We start from the raw sequence: 20,937 nt of genomic DNA on the forward strand, positions 1-20,937 counted from the left end.
GAAGGACGTAGCAGGAATGCCTCCCATGATCAGAGAATAGCCCACACACAGCTGAAGATGCTAAACAGTAGTTAACAAGGTAGATCAAATACACCACCTGGTTCAACGCAACCACCTAGTCTTTAAGCAGGTGTTCACTCTGACCCCAAAATGCAACATTATTCCTTGACCAAAGGTTAGCAACAGCCACATCAGTCTCAAGAGCCTGAAAGAAACTGCAAAGGTGAAAGCCATGGGTACTTCTGCCTCTTCTCATAACCGACTTATTCAAAGACAATAATCATCTCTACTACAACTCAGGATCCAAATGGTAGTGAAAAGCTACAGACGGAACCTGAACCATTGACCCTTGCCATGCTAACACAAGAATTAATGTCTAGCTCCTTACAAATAAACCTTGAGGAATCTTCTCAAAAACACTAAATAAATATCATTAAAAATTCAATAAAAACACAGTGTTCTTGAAATTAAGCTGAGTATTTACCAAGAGTGCTGGGGATTTCACTCTGGGATCTTTCATAATTTTGATACTGGCGCAGGACTTCCTGATAACGTTCTTGAATTTGGCGCCGTCTGCTTCTCAAATCTGAACGGAGTCTGGAAAAAAATGTATACATGTATGTTGTGTAAAAAGATAAAGATTAAATCAGGTAGGACAGTCTTAACGAAAACACAATAATAATAATAATGATAATAATAACAATAACAATAATAATAATTGAAATTAATAAAGTTAAAAATGAAATAATGTGGTTAGGTATGTACATATCCACTCACTCACTCTTTTTCAATCATAGAAACAAAGAAACAAGATGTGAAATAAGGTCTGTTTACCCAGTTGAGCTCCTGTTTCCTACATGGATCCGTGGCTGGATGGTTGTGTTATTGGCAATCCCTGTGTAGAGATAATGTCCAAGCGGATCAAAGCAGAGCCATCTGAAAAAGAAGAAAAAAAACGATTACATTACATTCACATCTTATATAACCTTTGCTTTTTGTTTTCGTTTAGAGTTAGCCACTATTTTAATGAGAAAGTGGATGGGTACCAAAGACGAGATAGTACGTACAGGAGAGGTGGCTGCAGTGATATAGATGATGTTTTCCCTGGACATGGACACATTGAAACTCCGACGTCTGGCAGCTGACTTGGCAGACACCCATAAAATTACCAACCATCTTACAAACAATAACTCTGAGCACCTTTTCAAACTCCTTCTGTCTAACACCCGTGGACATGTTTACAAAGTCAGAAAACAGCACAGCTCCTTCCATGACTTCAGGAAACATTTTTTCACGCTCAGAGTTGCTGAAGCATGGAACAAGCTGCCGGCATCAGTTGTTAGTTGTCGGAGCACTGCATCCTTCAAAACTTCCATGCTTCCTGAGATTCGCCAACACTACACCTGATTTTCTCCTCTCCATACACACACAGGCATGTATCTGACTCATACGTTGTTCGCTTTCCAGACATTTGTACATTACTGCATATACTCTGACAAGTTGTGGTGCACCTGAGCACTGTATACAATAATTTCATTATTATTATTATTTTATAAAGCCAAACAGCTGTGTTATATGTAAAACTTGCATGTCTGGAAGGGCTATTTCATGCTCAGCTGAATAAGACACCTGGTAACAACATTTCATACACAGGTGCAACTGATTGTTGACAGACTGAGTGGGGCAACCAGTGACATGTAAACTGAGACAGTTTTTTTCACTGAGAATCATTAAATTTTTAAAAGAGGTAGAAGAACACTGCAGGTTCAGACAAATAGTCGTTTTGAAATGTTAAAAAGAAATCTCGAGAACATTCATAACTAAGCTGCTGTTATCAGCATGGTTGTTTTACATCCACTTTTCCATGCTGGCATAAGTTGGACAGGCTTTCTAATAGTGTTTTATAGTCTAATTGTGTAGCTAGTCAAGCCAGTTAGCCAGCCGTGCGGCTAGCCGAGCCAGTTAGCCAGTCAGGCAGCTAGCTGAACCAGTTAGCCAGCCGTGCAACTAGCCGAGCCAGTTAGCCAGTCATGCGGCTAGTTGAGCCAGTTAGCCAGCCATGTGGCTAGCTGAGCTAGTTAGCCAGTCATGTGGCTAGCTGAGCCAGTTAGCCAGTCATGTGGCTAGCTGAGCCAGTTAGCCAGTCGTGTGGCTAGCCGAGCCAGTTAGCCAGCCGTGTGGCGTGGCTAGCCGAGCCAGTTAGCCAGCCGTGCGGCTAGCTGAGCAAGTTAGCCAACCGTGCGGCTAGTCGACCCACTTAGCCAGTCGTGCGGCTAGCCGAGCCAGTTAGCCAGTCGTGCGGCTAGCCGAGCCAGTTAGCCAGTCATGCAGCTGGCCGAGCCAGTTAGCCAGTCGTGTGGCTAGCCGAGCCAGTTAGCCAGCCGTGCGGCTAGCTGAGCCAGTTAGCCAACCGTGCGGCTAGTCGACCCACTTAGCCAGTCGTGCGGCTAGCCAAGCCAGTTAGCCAGTCATGCAGCTAGCCGAGCCAGTTAGCCAGTCTTGCGGCAAGCCAAGCCAGTTAGCCAGTCAGGCAGCTAGCTGAACCAGTTAGCAAGCTGTGCAGCTAGCCAAGCCAGTTAGCCAGTTGTGCTGCTAGCCAAGCCAGTTAGCCAATTATGTAGCCAGCTGAGCTTGTCAGCCAGAAGAGTAGTTGCCAAGCCAGGCATAGCTAACTAGGCTAAACTAATTAACTGGTTCAGATACCTAAATGACTATTTATTGAAGCTAGCCAATTAGTTAAATTCAGTACATCAAACATTTACTTAACTCGGTATTAAAGAGAGATTTAAAAGTGTACTCACCTGACTCTTTCAAAACTACGGGCTGTCTTACAGCAGGCAAACGGTTGGCTTTTACTCCAGTCCCAGAAGTAAATCTCATCAGCAGTGGCAAAGACCAACACATGGTCTGTCGGATGAAAAGCCAAAGTGGCAATTACAGAACCATGTGGCGCAGTCCACACTTCACTGCCACGACCCTGAAAGCAAAGAAATTTCTGTTGAACAGGTGCAAGACAAGATTATTTAACAAAAACAGCAGTGACACTGACTTTGAAGTATTGGCTTGCTTAGCCTTCATCTGAGATTTGGAAGCCATTGACAACACTATTCTTGCAAAAGAACAATGAATACCTATTTCTTTACTACCTACAAGGGGCTAAACACAGAGAGGACAAACAAGGACAGACACACGGATTAAGTCGATTATATCAACCCCAGTGCGTAACTCGTACTTTATTTACCGACCCCGAAAGGATGAAAGGCAAAGTCGACCTCAGTGGAATTTGAACGCAGAATGTAACGACAGACGAAATACGGCTACACATTTCGCCTAGTATGCTAACGTTTCTGCCAGCTTGCCGCTTTTATATGTTGAATATATGTTCTACAAAAAGTTTTAAGTAATCCTTTGGCTTAATGTAAAAGAGTAAAGACCCACTTTGGTTACGAGTGACAATGGGATTGCACCTATTAAGTTGTGGAGGCACATGGCCTAGTGGTTAGAGCAGTGGACTCACGGTCGAGGGATCATGGGTTCGAATCTCAGACAGGGCGGTGTGTGTGTTTATGAGCAAAACACCTAAGCTCCACGCGTCTCCGGCAGAAGGTAATGGCAAACTTCTGCTGACTCTTTCGCCACAAATTTCTCTCACTCTTTCCTCCTGCATCTTGCAGTTCACCTGCAACGGACTGGCGTCCCGTCCAGGTGGGGAACCTATACGCCAAAGAAACTGGGAAACCGGCCCTAATGAGCCAGGCATGGCTCGAGAAGGAACCTATTAAGTTACTCTCCAAAGAAGAAGCCTGGGTAAGGTTCTTTATGGAAGACCAGCAGTTGCCCATGCATACCAGCCTCCACCTCTCCATGCCATTATATGTGCATATAATAAGGGGAAAGATACCCTTTGGTTATGGATGACAATGGGATTACACCTATTAAGTTACCCTCCGAGGCACACGTTTGGGCAAGGTTGTTTATGGAAGACCAGCAGTCGCACATGCATGCCAGCCTCCCCTTTCCATGCCACCAGTGTTATCCAAGGGAAAGGCAAAGGCTGATACAGCTTGGCACCAGTGATGTTGCAACTCATTTCTACAACTGAGTGAACTGGAGCAATGTGAAATGAAGAGACTTGCTCAAGAACACAACACACAGTCTGGCCTGGGAATCAAACTCACTACCTCATGAATGTGAGCCCAATGCTCTAACCACTGAAACATGCACCTTTGCAATTTAATGTAAAACTGCTTTTATAATAAGTCAACATAAAAAAAAATATATATATATATATATACAAACATATAGATATATATTTCAAAAGGATCAAAGGTCCTTCTTGAGCCATGGGCTCATAAGGCCAGTTTCCTGCATTCTGTGTTGGGATTACACATTTTTGCTATCTGAGGTGGACTGGAGCAACATGTAATGAAATGCTTAGCTCAAGAACACAACACACCACCCAGTCCAAGAATTGAAACCACAATCTTATGATTATGAGTCCAACACCCTAACCACTAAGCCATACACTTCCACACGCATATATATGTATTTCTTTATTGCCCACAGGGGGCTAAACATAGAGGAGACAAACAAGGACAGACAAGGGGATTAAGTCGATTATATCGACCCCAGTGCGTAACTGGTACTTATTTAATCGACCCTGAAAGGATGAAAGGCAATGTCGACCTCAGCGGAATTTGAACTCAGAACGTAGCGGCAGACGAAATACCTATTTCTTTATTACCCACAAGGGGCTAAACACAGAGGGGACAAACAAGGACAGACAAACAAATTAAGTAGATTATATCGACCCCAGTGCGTAACTGGTACTTATTTAATCGACCCCGAAAGGATGAAAGGCAAAGTCGACCTCAGAACGTAGCGGCAGATGAAATACTGCTAGGCATTTCGCCCAGCGTGCTAACGCTTCTGCCAGCTCGCCACACGCATATATATGATGTGTGGGTACATGTAAACATGTGAGTGTATTATAAGAGGGTGAGTGTATGTGCCTGCTCAAGTGAGTTTCTGCACTTATGTACACATGTATGAGAGTGTATGAGTGTTTCTTTGCAGTACAGAAACTGTGTTGTGAGTGTTTGCTGACTCATGCCTACACCTTCACAACATACTGAAAGTAAAGGTGTCTGTGTGCATGTGGCTATGGATACGCATGGGTTTGCCTGCATTCAAGTGTGAGCACAAGTGCAGGAGTACGTGAATGGGTGTGATGAATGAATGCACGTGTGTAGATACAAAGTAAACATGCCTGCATGCACAAATGAACATGTGGAACAAATACAACGTACAATAAGGTGTGGTGTATACGCAGAAGGGACATTAGGTACATATATATAATTATTTTGTATGTGTGTGAGAGAGAGAGAGAGAATGAGGGAGGGAGAAGACATGAGTGTTTATTAATGTCAACAATAGATATGGTGTAACAGAATTTGACAGACAGAGAGAATTGTGGTGACATATATTTCAACACCCAACAAACAAAAAGATAAAAGACAAACAAACAAACAAACACTGATATCGAAATGTCTACTTACATGTAAGTCCCAGATTCTGACCTCTCCTCCAAGACAACCAGATGCCAGGATGTCATTGGCCGACGGATGGAATGCTAGACACCATGGCGTTCTCGGATGGCCCTGCAAGATGTGCGTGCACTTCCGTGTTACGATATCAGTAATGCGCACAGAGTGGTCACCATGAGAAGAAGCCATTCTTGAGCTAAACAAAGAAGACATTATTATTATTATTATTATTATTCAGTAGTTTTATTTTTATAGCATGCTTTCACTTCACTACCGAGCGCAGCTCTGTGTGCCTTCGGTATGTGCTGTGATTTGTTGTGATGCTCTGATGGTTATTGTATGGAAAGTGTTCTGCGTAGGATGTGTGCAGTGCCTAGTAGTGCAATTTTCTGTATGTTATATGTGTTTGTAAGTCCTGGTGTTTTTGTTATGTATTTGTCTTATTACTATTATTGTTTTTATTATTGTTGTTGTGTTGTTATTATTACTATTATTATTATTACTATGATTATTATCATTATTATTACTATTATTATTATTATTATTCTACTTGTTCCTACATTCCTTCTGGTTTCATCCATGTGTTACACTTACAGAATCGAGGGAGGTTCTAACTCAAATGCAGAATTAGATACAGAGTGAGAGAAAGGAAAGAGAGGGAGACGGAGAAAGAAATGAAATGGGAATAGTTAAATCAGTGAAGAGGAAGGGAAAACAAGAAGAGAGAGAGAGGTCTATATTATTAGGGGGCATGAAGGGCAGGGAGAAAGTATATTATATTATTCTGCATTTGTGTGTTCAAATTACAAGCACAATTGAAATGTTTAACACAGTGAAACAATGTCAGGAAGATCATCATCATCATCATCATTTAACGTCCGCTTTCCATGCCAGCATGGGTTGGACGATTTTGACTGAGGGCTCGCGAACCAGATGGCTGCACCAGGCTCCAATCTTGATCTGGCAGGGTTTCTACAGCTGGATGCCCTTTCTAATGCCAACCACTCCAAGAGTGTAGTGGGTGCTTTTTATGTGCCACTGGCACAGGAAGATATATAACTTTATGCTTTAAGATATATCAATAGACAGCTGAATTAAAGTGAAATAACCTTAGTTAGCAAATAGCTGTGGAAGTTACATCATCATCATTTAACGTCCGTTTTCCACGCTAGCATGGGTTGGACGGTTCGACCAGGGTCTGGAAGCCATGGAAGCTGCACAAAGCTCCAATCTGATCTGGCAGTGTTTCTACAGCTGGATGCCCTTCCTAACGCCAACCACTCCATGAGTGTAGTGGGTGCCTTTTACGTGTCACCGGCACAGGGGCCAGAGCAGGCTGGCAAACGGCCACGATCGGTTGGTTCTTTTATGTGTCACCGACACGGACGCCAGTCAAACGGCTCTGGCATCTGCCACGTTTGGACGGTGCTTTTTACGTGTCACCGGCATTCTTATTATCTACGTGTTTCAGACCAAAACCTGTGGCCATGCTGGAGCACTGTTATTGTTCAGTTTTTTCGTTTTCTTATTAGGCTTAAATGCTTATCGGTAGTATGAAAGTAAACAAGATACATACATTGGCAGAAGGGAAAGTAGATATAAGAGCTACTTAGACAGACAGGTAGGTGAACCTACTGATATATCAAAAGTTATGCAAATAGAGAGATATATTAACAGATATACAAATAGATAGATCACTGAACTGAAGTGAAATGAAAAAGAAATGAAAACAATATCAATCAGTAAATAACTTGAACTGAGCCCTGCTGGTGGTTGGACAGCGAAAAGTGTAGTTTGTTTATATATTTCTATTTTTAAAATTCTCTCAATGCATGGGCAATTATATGTGACATTTTATGGGGCCAAGAATTTATCTGATGTGGCAGTAAGAGTAGCTGAGACCAAAAAATACTGTGTATAAAGAAGTGCTGAGAGAGTAAATCTAGAATTTTATTACAGGTAAAAGGGCACCGTTCGAGTGTGATCGTTACCAACGTCGCTTCACTGGCACCTGTGCCAGCGGCATGTGTGAAAAGACTCGAGCGAGGTCGTTGCCAGTACCGCCTGACTGGCTCTCATGCTGGTGGCACGTAAAAGTACCCACTACACTCTTGGAGTGGTTGGCGTTAGGAAGGGCATCCAGCTGTAGAAACTCTGCCAGATCAGATTGGCGCCTGGTGCAGCCATCAGGTTCGCCAGCCCTCAGTCAAATCATCCAACCCATGCTAGCATGGAAAGCGGACGTTAAACGATGATGATGATTTTAACTCCTCTTAACTTCTTCAAACTATAAATCACATAATATCTGTCAAACGTATTACAAGGAAGTAAATAAGCAATACCTTTGAAATTAATTTCAATTATATTTTTTAAAAAAGTTAGTTTCGATTAAACGGCAAGAGATCAAAAGAATCTTTTGACATGCCTTGCTTGTGTGTAATATACTAACATAATATTTTAAAATGTACTGACTTATACTGCGGAGTTTTCATGGCTCCTGCTAGTTATTATTACTGTAGTAATAGATTAGCAAACTCATTGTGGTCTACATTAGCAAATGTTGTATAGTGAAGTTTGTGAGTTTAGATAAGTTTGTCATGGAGGAAGAGAACGCAGATAGTTTAAAGGAAAAGGAAATTTCAATTATATGTGTGTGTACAAACGCACATCATGTAATGTTCCATCTTACATGGGTTGGACGATTTTTTGACAGGACCTGATGGGTCAAAGGACTATATTGTACACCAGTGTCTATTTTGGTATGGTTTCTTTTGGTTGGGTGCCCTTCCTAATGCCAATCACTTTAAGGGGTGTACTGGTGTCTTTTTCTGTGTCATAAGTATTAGTAAAATCACAGAGCAACTTGCTAAACTATGATTCCCAAGAGAGGCAGCTGCTTTATGCAAAGAGATGAAAGGTTTAGTATGAGGGAAGGGGCCAGAGCAGATAAGGTTTCTTGCTGTCGAGGAGCTACATGGTTATTCACATTTGAGAAGAGAGGAAAGGGTTGATTGGGGCAGAGCTGGGAAGAGAGAAAAATAATGGTGATGAGGTGTCGGATGGTGCTTTTTACGTGCCACCGGCACAAGGCCAGTCTGGGCGGCGCTGGCAACAGCCACGTTCGGATGGTTCTCTTACGTACCACCGGCACTGGTATCCTTATTTTAATTAACTTTAAGAATTATGAAGAATCTCGTAAAATAACTGTCATATAAAGATGGTATTATTATCATTAAGGTGGCGAGCTGGCAGAATCGTTAGCACACTGGGTGAAATGCTTAGTGGTATCTTGTCTGCCGCTACGTACTGAGTTCAAATTCCGCCGAGGTCGACTTTGCCTTTCATCCTTTCGGGATCGATTAAATAAGTACCAGTTACGCACTGGGGTCGATATAATCGACTTAATCCCTTTATCTGTCCTTGTTTGTCCTCTCTGTGTTTATCCCCTTGTAGGTAGTAAAGAAATAGGTATTTCGTCTGCCGTTACGTTCTGAGTTCAAATTCCACTGAGGTCGACTTCGCCTTTCATCCTTTCGGGGTCGATTAAATAAGTACCAGTTACGCACTGGGGGTCGATATAATCGACTCAATCCCTTTGTCTGTCCTTGTTTGTCCTCTCTGTGTTTAGCCCCTTGTGGGTAGTAAAGAAATTATCATTATCATCATCAGGTATTATCATTATCATCATTTAACATCTGCCTTTCATGCTGGCATGGGTTGGATGGTCAAACAGGAGCTGGTCAAACAGAAGACCACACCAGACATCTGAGTTTGTTTTGGCAAGGTTTTTATGGCAGGATGCCCTAAAAAATTAACATGAAATTTCGATGGAAGGTTTCAAAGCCTAGATCATTTTCAAACAAGAAGTTTGTATAATAGAACTAAGAGCAGTCTTGGGTGGGTTGGCATCAAAAGGGTGAAAGACTGGGAGTCCCACAACCTATGAAATCTCTAGTTTACTACTTGAAGAAATAGGGTTTCAGGTTGATAGGAGCCTGACTATCTGTCAGTGTCTTAGTTTAATGAGATGCCTGTCAACTAACTAAATAGTCTTCCTGCTATTTACAGCTGCCTTATGTACCCACCATGATTCTTATTTGTTGTTAGGTGAACTGAGGCAATTTTGAGTTAAGTGTTTTGGCCATTGTCACCTTTTAAAAGCATTTGACGGAGTCTAAAGACTTCAGTAACTGAAAGTCTCACAGAATGACTACTAACATTGAGAGGGACAGAGAGAAAGAAAAATTCTTACCCATCAGGACTGAAATCCATGAGAAATGTAGCTCGGCAGTGACCAGATAGTTCACATGGCTGGAAAATCAAGAGAAAAATCAGGGAATTTATCAAATTTGTGAAAAATTGTTTCTGATAAATCTTTCAACAACAACAACAACAACAATAATAGTACAGCAAATGAAAAGCAAGGGAGTCTCTATACAGTTACTCAAGCTGCTAGAAATAGCAGCCAAATTTCTTTCATATTACACCCAACTGTCTTAGAGAGAGAAAAAAAAAGACGCATTACTCTTTTACTTGTTTCAGTCATTTTGACTGCGGCCATGCTGGAGCACCGCCTTTAGTCGAGCAAATCGACCCCGGGACTTATTCTTTGTAAGCCCAGTACTTATTCTATAGCAGAAGACACTCGCCCAAGATGCCACGCAGTGGGACTGAACCCGGAACCATGTGGTTGGTTAGCAAGCTACTTACCACACAGCCACTCATTGTATAGTAATCCATGATAAACTGTGTCTGAGTAAATGATTGGGTAGTCACAACCAGGATACTTCTTTTATAAAGTTTGGTGCACCCGGGCAGAACCATAACAACAACAATAACAACCATTCACTAGTGAAGTGTGACGTGATATAACCTTGTACCAGACTGAAGCATAAATGTGCTTTAGAGCCGGATATATCCATTCAGGAACTATATATTCAACACAATACTCAACCACAATGCTTTATTTGACTGCCACAACAAACATGGCCACGCCTTCTTTTCTGGTGGGTCACGTCCAGGAGTCTGTTGTTGTTTATATTTATCTTTCACTTGTTTCACTCATTGGGCTGCGACCATGCTGGGGCACTACCTTGAGGCATTTAAGTTGAACAAATCAACCCTAGTACTAGCTTTTAAGCTTGGCATTTATTTTATCAATTTCTTTTGTTGAATTGCTGAGGACATAAACAAACCGACAACAGTTGTCAAGTTGTGATGGAGGATAAACACAAAGACACAGATACATGCACACACACATGCACAGACACACTGTAAGCATCTTTTAGCTTCTGTCTACCAAATCTACTTGCAAGGCTTTAGTTAACCCAGGGCTGCAGTAAAAAAATACTTGCCAAAGATGCTGTGTAGTGGAACTGAACCCAAGACCACATGGTTAGGAAGCAAGCTTCTTAACCACACAGTCATGTTGAATATATGTGCCTACACATATCTCTCTCTTTTACTTGTTTCAGTCATTTGACTGCGGCCATGCTGGAGCACCGCCTTTAATCGAGCAACTCGACCCCGGGACTTATATTCTTTTGTAAGCCCAGTACTTATTCTATTGGTCTCTTTGGCCGAACCGCTAAGTAACGGGGGATGTAAACACATCAGCATTGGTTATCAAGCAATGCTAGGGGGACAAACACACACACACATATATATATGCATATATACAACGGGCTTCTTTCAGTTTCCGCCTACCAAATCCACTCACAAGGCTTTGGTCGGCCTGAGGCTATAGCAGAAGACACTTGCCCAAGGTGCCACGCAGTGGAACTGAACCCAGAACCATGTGGTTGGTAAACAAGTTACTTACCACACAGCCACTCCCGCACCTATATATTCAACATTTTTTCTATGATGAAGTTTGGTGGGGGGGATTTAGCTGCTGGTTTTACCAAGTTAAACAAATAGACATGAACAACTGTTGTTAACACCTTCCAACAAGACGATGCTCACAACACGTAATAAAAATAAATAGAATAAATATAGAATTTAAATGGCTCCAACTGAAAGAGAGATTACAATTAGAGATTACAAGGACAGTTTGACAGTTCTTATTAACCACACAGCCATGCCTGTTCAATTTTTGTTAGAATGGGAAAACCGAAACAAACAAATGAACAAATAGTTAGCTTTGTGGTAAGGAACTACTCATGTTCAACTAGTTCTTGGGAGACTTGTGCCAATGTTAGACCTCATCATACCATTGTGGAAGGGAACCAGAGAAAACTGGGACACGCATTAGTATACTATGAAACCCGACACCTTACAGTTTCTCTTTCTCTTTTACTTGTTTCAGTCATTTGACTGCGGCCATGCTGGAGCACCGCCTTTAGTCGAGCAACTCGACCCCGGGACTTATTCTTTGTAAGCCCAGTACTTATTCTATCGGTCTCTTTTGCCGAACAGCTAAGTAACGGTGACATAAACACACCAGCATCGGTTGTCAAGCAATGCTAGGGGGACAAACACAGACACACAAACATACACGCACACACATATATATATAAATATATATATATATATATATACCATATGTACGACGGGCTTCTTTCAGTTTCCGTCTACCAAATCCACTCACAAGGCTTTGGTCGGCCCGAGGCTATAGTAGAAGACACTTGCCCAAGGTGCCACGCAGCGGGACTGAACCGGGAACCATGTGGTTGGTATGCAAGCTACTTACCACACAGCCACTCTTGCGCCTATATTACAGCAAAGGATTATTAAAAAGAAAATAAAAATAATAAAAGGAGGTAGGGAAAGGAAAAAGTTAAAATAGGAGGTAAGATGAAAAGTCTAAAAATCAAAGAAAACTAATTTTGAGTAATTACCTCATTAGCATGTGGTGTGGTAGCTTTGTATTCCAGAAGGCTCTCAACAAATTTGATGTATGACTGAACATCTTTCAGTCCAACTTGCCTTCGGAAGACAAAATCTGTGATGTTCTTCATATTTTCTGACTACCACAGTGACCAGTGTTCAGCTCCTAAAACAAAGAAAGAAGAAAAAAACACAAATGAAAGATGGCATCAGGGTTTCAAATCATTAAAGAGAGGAAAATATATGAAACACTATTTTATAATTTGCAATCTCATTTTGTGTTTTATTCATAATTTTTCTTTTGGACTAATATTTTCAGTTATTCCACCTGTGCTGATCTGGAGATATTTGCAAATTTTGTAAAAATCCAAAATCCAAATCAAATCGAAATTGATCAACATCAATGGAAATTGCAGCTGTGATACCAGTGCTGGTGATACATAAGAGAACCATCTGAACGTGGCTGTTGCCAGTGCTGCCCCAACTGGCCTCGTGCCGGTGGCACATAAAATGCACCATCCGATCGTGGCCGATGCCAACTTCGCCTGGCCCCCGTGCCAGTGGCACGTAAAAAGCACCCACTACACTCACGAAGTGGTTGGCATTAGGAAGGGCATCCAGCCGTAGAAACACTGCCAGATCAGACTGGGCCTAGTGCAGCCTTCTGGCTTCCCAGACCCCAGTTGAACCGTCCAACCCGTGCTAGCATAGAAAGCGGACGCTAAACGATGATGATGATGATGATGATAATGATGTACTCAGTAGTATGAATTGCTATGGTGGTTGAAGCAGGATTTACTGCCCAAAATATATATCAGGAGTTTTAATTTTTAAAAAATCTAGTATTGTGCATATGTAAATATGCCATCAGGCATCTACCATACTCTGAATGTCTTGCTTTTCTGGGCAGGGACACATTCAAGCTCCGACATCTGGCAACTGACTCAGTAGACATCCACAAGATTATCCACCAAATTTTCCAATAACAACCTGGTACCCCTTTCATCACCCTTTTTGCACTGTCCGTCATCACTTCCTACCTCCAAAGAACTCGTCACTGCCACCTATTATTCACATTTGGTGCTGTCCACCTCTATTACTATCCATCACGCTTTACCACTCTTTCACACCAATCACTGTTTCCACTATAATATATTTCTTTACTACCCACAAGGGGCTAAACACAGAGGGGACAAACAAGGACAGACAAAGGGATCAAGTCGATTACATCGACCCCAGTGCGTAACTGGTACTTAATTTATCGACGCCGAAAGGGTGAAAGGCAAAGTCGACCTCGGCAGAATTTGAACTCGGAACATAACGACAGACGAAATACCTATTTCTTTACTACCCACAAGGGGCTAAACACAGAGGGGACAAACAAGGACAGACAAAGGGATGAAGTCGATTACATCGACCCCAGTGCATAACTGGTACTTAATTCGTCGACTCTGAAAGGATGAAAGGCAAAGTCGACCTCGGCAAAACTTGAACTTGGAACGTAACGACAGGCGTGGTAAACGTTTCTGCCAGCTTGCCGCCTTAATATATTCCTTAGTACCATCACTCACTCATCCTGCTTTTTCTCTCTCTCTCATTTTTTTTAATAATCAGTACTGTCTTAACACATCATAGAGTAACAAGGGCTTTTTCTGTCTCACAGAATGCAGAGCCACTGTATTGTTGGTCTATGATTAAAGTGTACCCAATATGCTCTGTAAAGTGTTTAATGAATGAGCAGAGACAATGCATGGTTAAGAGGACTCATTAGTCAAGTTGAGGACATGACAATCTCTTTCGTGCTGACGCTACAATGAATGGCATCCAGTAGAAACTGTGAAATAGTTGGTGGTAAGAAAGGCATCCAGCTAGGGAGACCAAGCCAAACTGGACTGTGGTGACATATTCAACTCATATCAGCATGGAAAGTTCGTGTAAAATGATTCTAGCATAGTTTGGTATGTACCCTGAGAAAGAGAGAAAATCCCTGTTACTGGGTGCTCTGAAATTTGTCCTTGTTATAGCTGAGCTTTAGATACACCCACATCCACTGCTACTTAGGTGACCTAGAGGGAAAAAGAAAGCGATCAAGAAAGAATTTAAAGACATGTATTTTACTAAGTATTTCTGTGAGCGAGCCTGCGATCCCTCTACACCTCTTGTGCGCAGTGGTATGAAACTCGAGTCGAGAGACAAACTGTCAGTTTCAGTTTAATAATAATAAAAAGAAGCTATATCCTCAAAACACGTATTGAACAACCCACTTTCATTATTAATCAAACATAGTCTCATTTACTATCATATATATATATATATATATATATATATAATATATATATATATATATATATATATATATATATATATATATATATATATAGATTCAAATGAATATGGTACTCAAGTCAGAGACACCAGAATTTTGTATGGTATTATCCATGGGGTGATTATAATCAAAATGAGCAACAAGTATATCTTCGGTAATTTGGTACGATCGTTTCATGCTACTTCGTTTTATTAAACACACACACACACACACATATATATATATATTGTTCTCATCAAATGGTTTATTAACAAAATACATATAGATATGTATATATAAGGGGAAGATTCTGCAAAACAAAGGAACAATGCCAAGCTAATCCCTTCTTTTGCTTTGCTATATATATATATATAACTATACGTACGTATAAACGTGCACGCATATATATATACAAAATTACATTCATGCACATATATACGTACATATACACACACACATACGGTATATGTCAAAATCGAGGACAGTGTGTTAATCATGGAAGCATTCTACACAGTTTAAGAACAAATTTTAATCGGGATTGCACAACCTCTCTCAGATATGAAATTTAATAGGTTTCTGTTATCAGGTAGTTTTAGCGTCGAGAATAAACACAATTTATCAAATTTAATTGCGTTGTTGAAAATCAAAACGCTTTTTTTTTTTTTTTTCAAAATCGGTTTCATTTTGTTAACTCGACACACAAAGCTTAATTTTTCTCAGCTTTGATCGAGCACGATCTGTGATCAAAGAGTTCTGGGCCAGAAGCATTCGGTCGTTTATTCAGAGAAAGTAAATCTAGTTCTACATTATCTCGTTTTAAATGACGTTAGGATTTTGTTTCGAGGGAGATTTAGCTGCCAATTCTAGTTCATCGAGCTTGCTCGTTGTCACGTCAAAGCTTTGTGTGTGTATGCATGTATGTATAATGTGTCTTGTTATATGCATGCATTTGGTAACATTTTGATATTCAATGCTTATCTCAGGGGTGTTTAGAAACAAATAATGATGACTATAATATATTTAATATATTATATGTAATGTTGTTAACCCTACAGTGTGTGTGTGTGCATACACAAACACATATAAATGTAGCTAAGTTATAGTATAAGTGTTTATATATATATATAGGGAGAATTCACAAAATATAAAACAAAAGACGAAGACAGGTGGTGTAGACAACAGACAGATGTACTAATATAACGCTCGGGAAGTGAAAAAGTCTTTAACGTTTCGAGCCTACGCTCTTCCACAGAAAGGAACACAGAAAGAAACAAGGAGAGAAAACAAAGAATGTGTAGTGGCTAGCGATCTATCATGGTGTATATATATATATATATATATATATATATATATATATAGTGTGTGTGTGTGTGTAATATAGTTATTTAAGTAAAGTTATAGCATGTATAAAGATATGGATTTCTAGCGTTAATTATATTTAATGTTGCGAGTGCAACGAATTTAATTAGAAATAATTACAAGGCGAAAGAAAGATTAGCCAAAGCCAAGATAAGGAAACACGAAAGAACTATTAAGGAAGGAAAACTAAGAAAACAAGATTTCGGATGTCATTTGTTTGTTTTCGTTTCTCTCTGTTTTTCCAAAGTGCATTCCAAAGACGACGATCATCAGGTTTACCACGTACAAGACTTTCCGAAGATGGGTGTGTCTTACAAGACCCCCATAATCAGTCGATAAGATATAAACATAGCCTCTTGACAATTTCCTACGGGCATGTTGGGCAGAATTTCAAACGTAGTTAACGATTTCGTTATTTCTTAATTAAACTAAAATGAAAAATGCCAAAAATATAAACTGCAAACTAAATTAATGTCTCAGAATATACACAAGATATATACATACATACACAGTAGCCAGGATAAAAAAAAAATATATATTTAGGAAGAAAAGAAAATGGTTGATAGAATTTTCTTTTTATGAGTAAAAACGTAAAATATGATCCAGATTTTCCTGAATGGAAAAATAGATCTATGTGGCTGGAAAATTACCCTTATTTTAAAATATTTAGGCTGGCGTGGAATAAAGAAAGGAAAAGAAAAAAAAACAAACAAATACGAAATCTACCAGGATTATTTGAACTGATGAATGCGAAGTAGTAAGCAGCATCCACCCCAATTTCCTGTTCTTTGTAAAAAACCACCATCGACCTAAAAATATCTGACAAGCAATGGCCTTTTTTTTAAAAAAAAAAACCCAAACTGTCTTATATAGTCACAGGATATCAATTATTGATCTTTTCGGGGGATTTTTTAACGCTTTCTCCGAGTAGTGAATATAAACAGATACTTTCTCTTTCTCCGCATTTCTACATCTGTATCTCCTCAGGTTGATGAAGCAAATTATACAGATTGAGTGTGTAGACACACACACCGTATATACATATATATATATATATATATATATATATATATAGGGATGGAGATAGGGAGAGAGAGATTGATATAAAACACTAAGATCAGAGTCATGGAGGGGAAAAAAGTACCAAAGATTTAATAATAGGAAATGAAGTTAGAATCAAAATGGAGTGTTCTTGTCAATATATTAAACTTGTAACACTGAAAAAACCACCACTTTCTATTACCACCGTCAGGTGATGGCGAGTATTATAGTACAAATCGAAACATTATTTGTAAAGGAGTAAGTAGAAAGCTATAATCGGTGTAATTAGACCAGTACATGACTGGTAGCAATTTTTTATCAAAACCTCCCCGAGGTGGTTGGGTTAGTCGACACTCCAGGTCAGACGGGCAACTTAAATATATTTCCAAAAGTCGATTGAAAAACACCAAGTCGAAATGGTTATTGCCTTCCGTCGGATTTAATTAATATGCCTAGTTATTATACACGCGTGAAGCTGACAGAATTATCTAGTGGTGTGTATATATATATATATATATATATATACACACACACATATGTGCGTATGTATGTATATGCATATAAATACATATGTATATATATATATATACACATGTGTATATATATATACACATAAATACATATATGTATATATATATATATACACATGTGTATATATATATATACACATAAATACATATATGTATATATATATATATACACATGTGTATATATATATATACACATAAATACATATATGTATATATATATACACATGTGTGTATATATATATATACACATAAATGTGTGTATATATATACACATAAATATGTATATATATACATAAATATGTATATATATACATAAATATGTATATATATACATAAATATGTATATATATACATAAATATGTATATATATACATATACACATGTGTATATATATATATATACACACACATGTGTATATATATACACAAACGTGTATGTGTATATATATATACACATTTGTGTATATATATACACACGTGTGTATATATATATATTATATATATATATATATATATATATATAGAGAGAGAGAGAGAGAGAGAGAGAGACATATACACATAAATGTATATATATATATATATATATATATATACATACATATGTATATATGCGTGTATATATATATATGAGTGTGTGTATATTACTAGTGCCTAGGGGGAAGACCAGGCCAGCCAAATTATATTTACACTACAATAAATGTTATGACTCGTAGCCAAACCCGGCTGATTTTATAAAAGGCAATGGTTACAGTTGTTTGAATTTCACCATCTTTTACTTATTACTATTATTTTCTGTCGAGATTTTCGTTGACCTGTTTATCGATATTGTAAAACGAAATTCCCAATAATTCGACGAGGTTCGTTTCCAGCGAAAACAAAGGAAACCCGAATGGTAATGAGGAATGTTGTGATATTCATGATGCTATTAAATAAAGGCCAAAGGCCTGGAACGGTTCGTTATGCGAAGCGAACATGGCTTTGATCGAGGCCTCTATGTTCTTTAGCTTTGCTCTGAGAGCCTTATAAAACGATCGCCACAATAATTGCTAATCACAGAACTTAAAATTTCCATTCTCGACTCCTTCCTTCGCCACCACAAATGAAATCAAGTCGCCTGCCTGTACATGGCCACTAAATCTGCAAGAAACAGCAGTCGAATTTCACTCACCTCACACCGAACCATCTTTAAAAAAAAAATCGGTTTTTAAAACATACACTGGATAATGGTAGTACCAGATCCACGGTGCCAAAACAAACTAAAGAGACGAAGTAAATTATGGTTAGAACGGTTCTAATGATAAATCTGCTTCCATCAGTCCCGACATGGGTCTTTAACAGTCAAGTCAAACGGTTTCACCTAACATGGAACCCCCAGGTCTAAGTATTTTTCGCCAAATATCTAATCTCCAACTTGGGATTATTCTACAAAAAACAAATAAAAGTGGCCGTGTCTCTAAAGAACAATTTCAACGACTGAAATGAATTATTTAGCCTACTTAGACATTATTTCTTGGCTGAAGCGCCGTTTGCCTGCCATTTATAATTAGTACGGACATCGTTCGCAATAGAATGATTTTTATTTAATTATTCAAAAGTCTCTATTCTAAAATGGAAATATACTTCTCAAATTAGCTCCTTTGACCGTCTTCTTAAACGAACCAGATACATTTAGAAATAAATTCTTTTCTCCTTCACCATTTGAAAATACGCTTTCTCCTTAACATCTTTTATGTAAAGTAAACCACAGCAATTAAATTAAGTGGATTTTTCGACCCCTCCCACAAAATATCTGACAACCAGGGAGTCAGACACAAGGGAAAGGATAATAATTATTCGGATAAAATAATCGAGATGCAAATACTCCGAGTAGCGACGGGGGTAATCAACACCGAATATATAATATATAGACACACACACATATACTTATACATCTTCCACCGATGCAAATGTATGATCCAAGATCGAAATATTCGGCGAAGATATGCGACTTAGAGATGTGCATTACATATAATGTGCACGCATGCATGCATATATATATATATATACATATATAAATATATATTTATATATAGCGATCGTTGCAGATGCACTTACTGGTTTTAGTCCTACTACACTATTTTAAATCAGTTGCCAAGTGCTATATATATATATATATGTGTGTGTGTGTGTGTGTGTGTATATATATATATATATTATATATATATATATATGCACATATCCAACTGAAAATTTCCCCGTTTTGGGAAATTTGTTTTGAAGTGAAAAAAAAGAGACAGAGAGAGGGTGTGTGCATTAAGGTAGGAACATAAATATATCAATCTATATATATATACAAACATGAGTAAAAACGGCAATATGGAACAACAAGAAAAAGGGGGAATCGGATGGATGATGATGGGTGGGGACATGTAAACGAAAGCAGGGAAGGGGGATTAAAAAAAAACAAAAGGGGAGATGGATTGTTGGAATAGCATAGCATGGTGGGGGAGAGATATTTTTGAAAGAAAAAAAAAAAAAAAAAAGAAGGCTAAATAAAAGCCACATACTCAACTATTATGTGCCAACATTGAATGGAATGTCTAAGGTGAAGGTGAAGAAATTTGTAATAACCATTACTAAAGAAGGAATGTCACCAGATGGCTGCCAGAAACGAGGCTTCGGTACGCCGATGGCTGAGAGAGAAAAACAAGAGAGATTTTGGCCAGCCACAGCGAAATTAAATTGTCTTTGCTTGTCTCTTTTCACAGGGATGGATGTCGGTTTCTTTTTCCCCTTATATATTTTTTGTTCTGTTCTGTTTTTCCTTCTTAAATTAAGGCGAATTGTATGTAATAAATATATATAAATAGAGGTGTGTGTGTGTGTGTGTAATGTTTAGATATAAATATATAGATTATCTGTGAGAAAAAAAAGAGAGATAAGGAGAGAAAGACGGAGCAGAGAGAGAGGGTGAGGCAGCAGTGGTGTCCATGAGTTTTAGGAAACCGCCATGCCGTTAATAACAACAAGAATAACGATAAACAGGATACGAAGAGTTTTCTGGCCGGGCTGAAGAGCAGCGAGGCACGCCATTGGCTGAAATATTCCCAATGAGGCCCCCCCCTGCGCCTAGACCTACATAGGTGTATAACATTCATTTTATTTATATATATATACAATGATCTTGTCTATTAGTGCAAAATACAATTACATTTATCCGCCTAAATATATACAAACATATATATATTTATATTTATATGTATGTGGGTGGGTGCATATTTTCTATTTGTAGATACATACTGCACAAACACGCACACATACATATATACTCACACAGAGACACAATCACA

General features: G+C 39.0%; 1 protein-coding gene across 4 annotated transcripts in view; it reads right to left on the minus strand.

The window, feature by feature from the left end:
• LOC115221978 (serine-rich adhesin for platelets) overlaps positions 1-20,626 on the minus strand; it is a 45,990-nt gene extending 25,364 nt beyond the window's left edge. For 2 of the 4 annotated variants that reach the window (XM_036511303.1, XM_036511302.1), the window contains exons 1-7: positions 20,155-20,626; positions 12,386-12,540; positions 9,799-9,857; positions 5,559-5,742; positions 2,802-2,977; positions 835-936; positions 485-597 (exon numbers count right to left, since the gene is read on the minus strand). In XM_036511303.1, the coding sequence (XP_036367196.1) occupies positions 485-597; positions 835-936; positions 2,802-2,977; positions 5,559-5,742; positions 9,799-9,857; positions 12,386-12,505 (754 nt within the window). In that variant the 5' untranslated portion in view covers positions 12,506-12,540; positions 20,155-20,626. The remainder of the gene's footprint in view (positions 1-484; positions 598-834; positions 937-2,801; positions 2,978-5,558; positions 5,743-9,798; positions 9,858-12,385; positions 12,541-20,154) is intronic. The other 2 variants (XM_029792077.2, XM_029792076.2) reach the window with 2 other exon arrangements.
• Positions 20,627-20,937: the final 311 nt, after the last annotated feature.

Source organism: Octopus sinensis, linkage group LG19, assembly GCF_006345805.1.
Source record: "Octopus sinensis linkage group LG19, ASM634580v1, whole genome shotgun sequence".
Classification (NCBI taxonomy): Eukaryota; Metazoa; Mollusca; class Cephalopoda; order Octopoda; family Octopodidae; genus Octopus; species Octopus sinensis.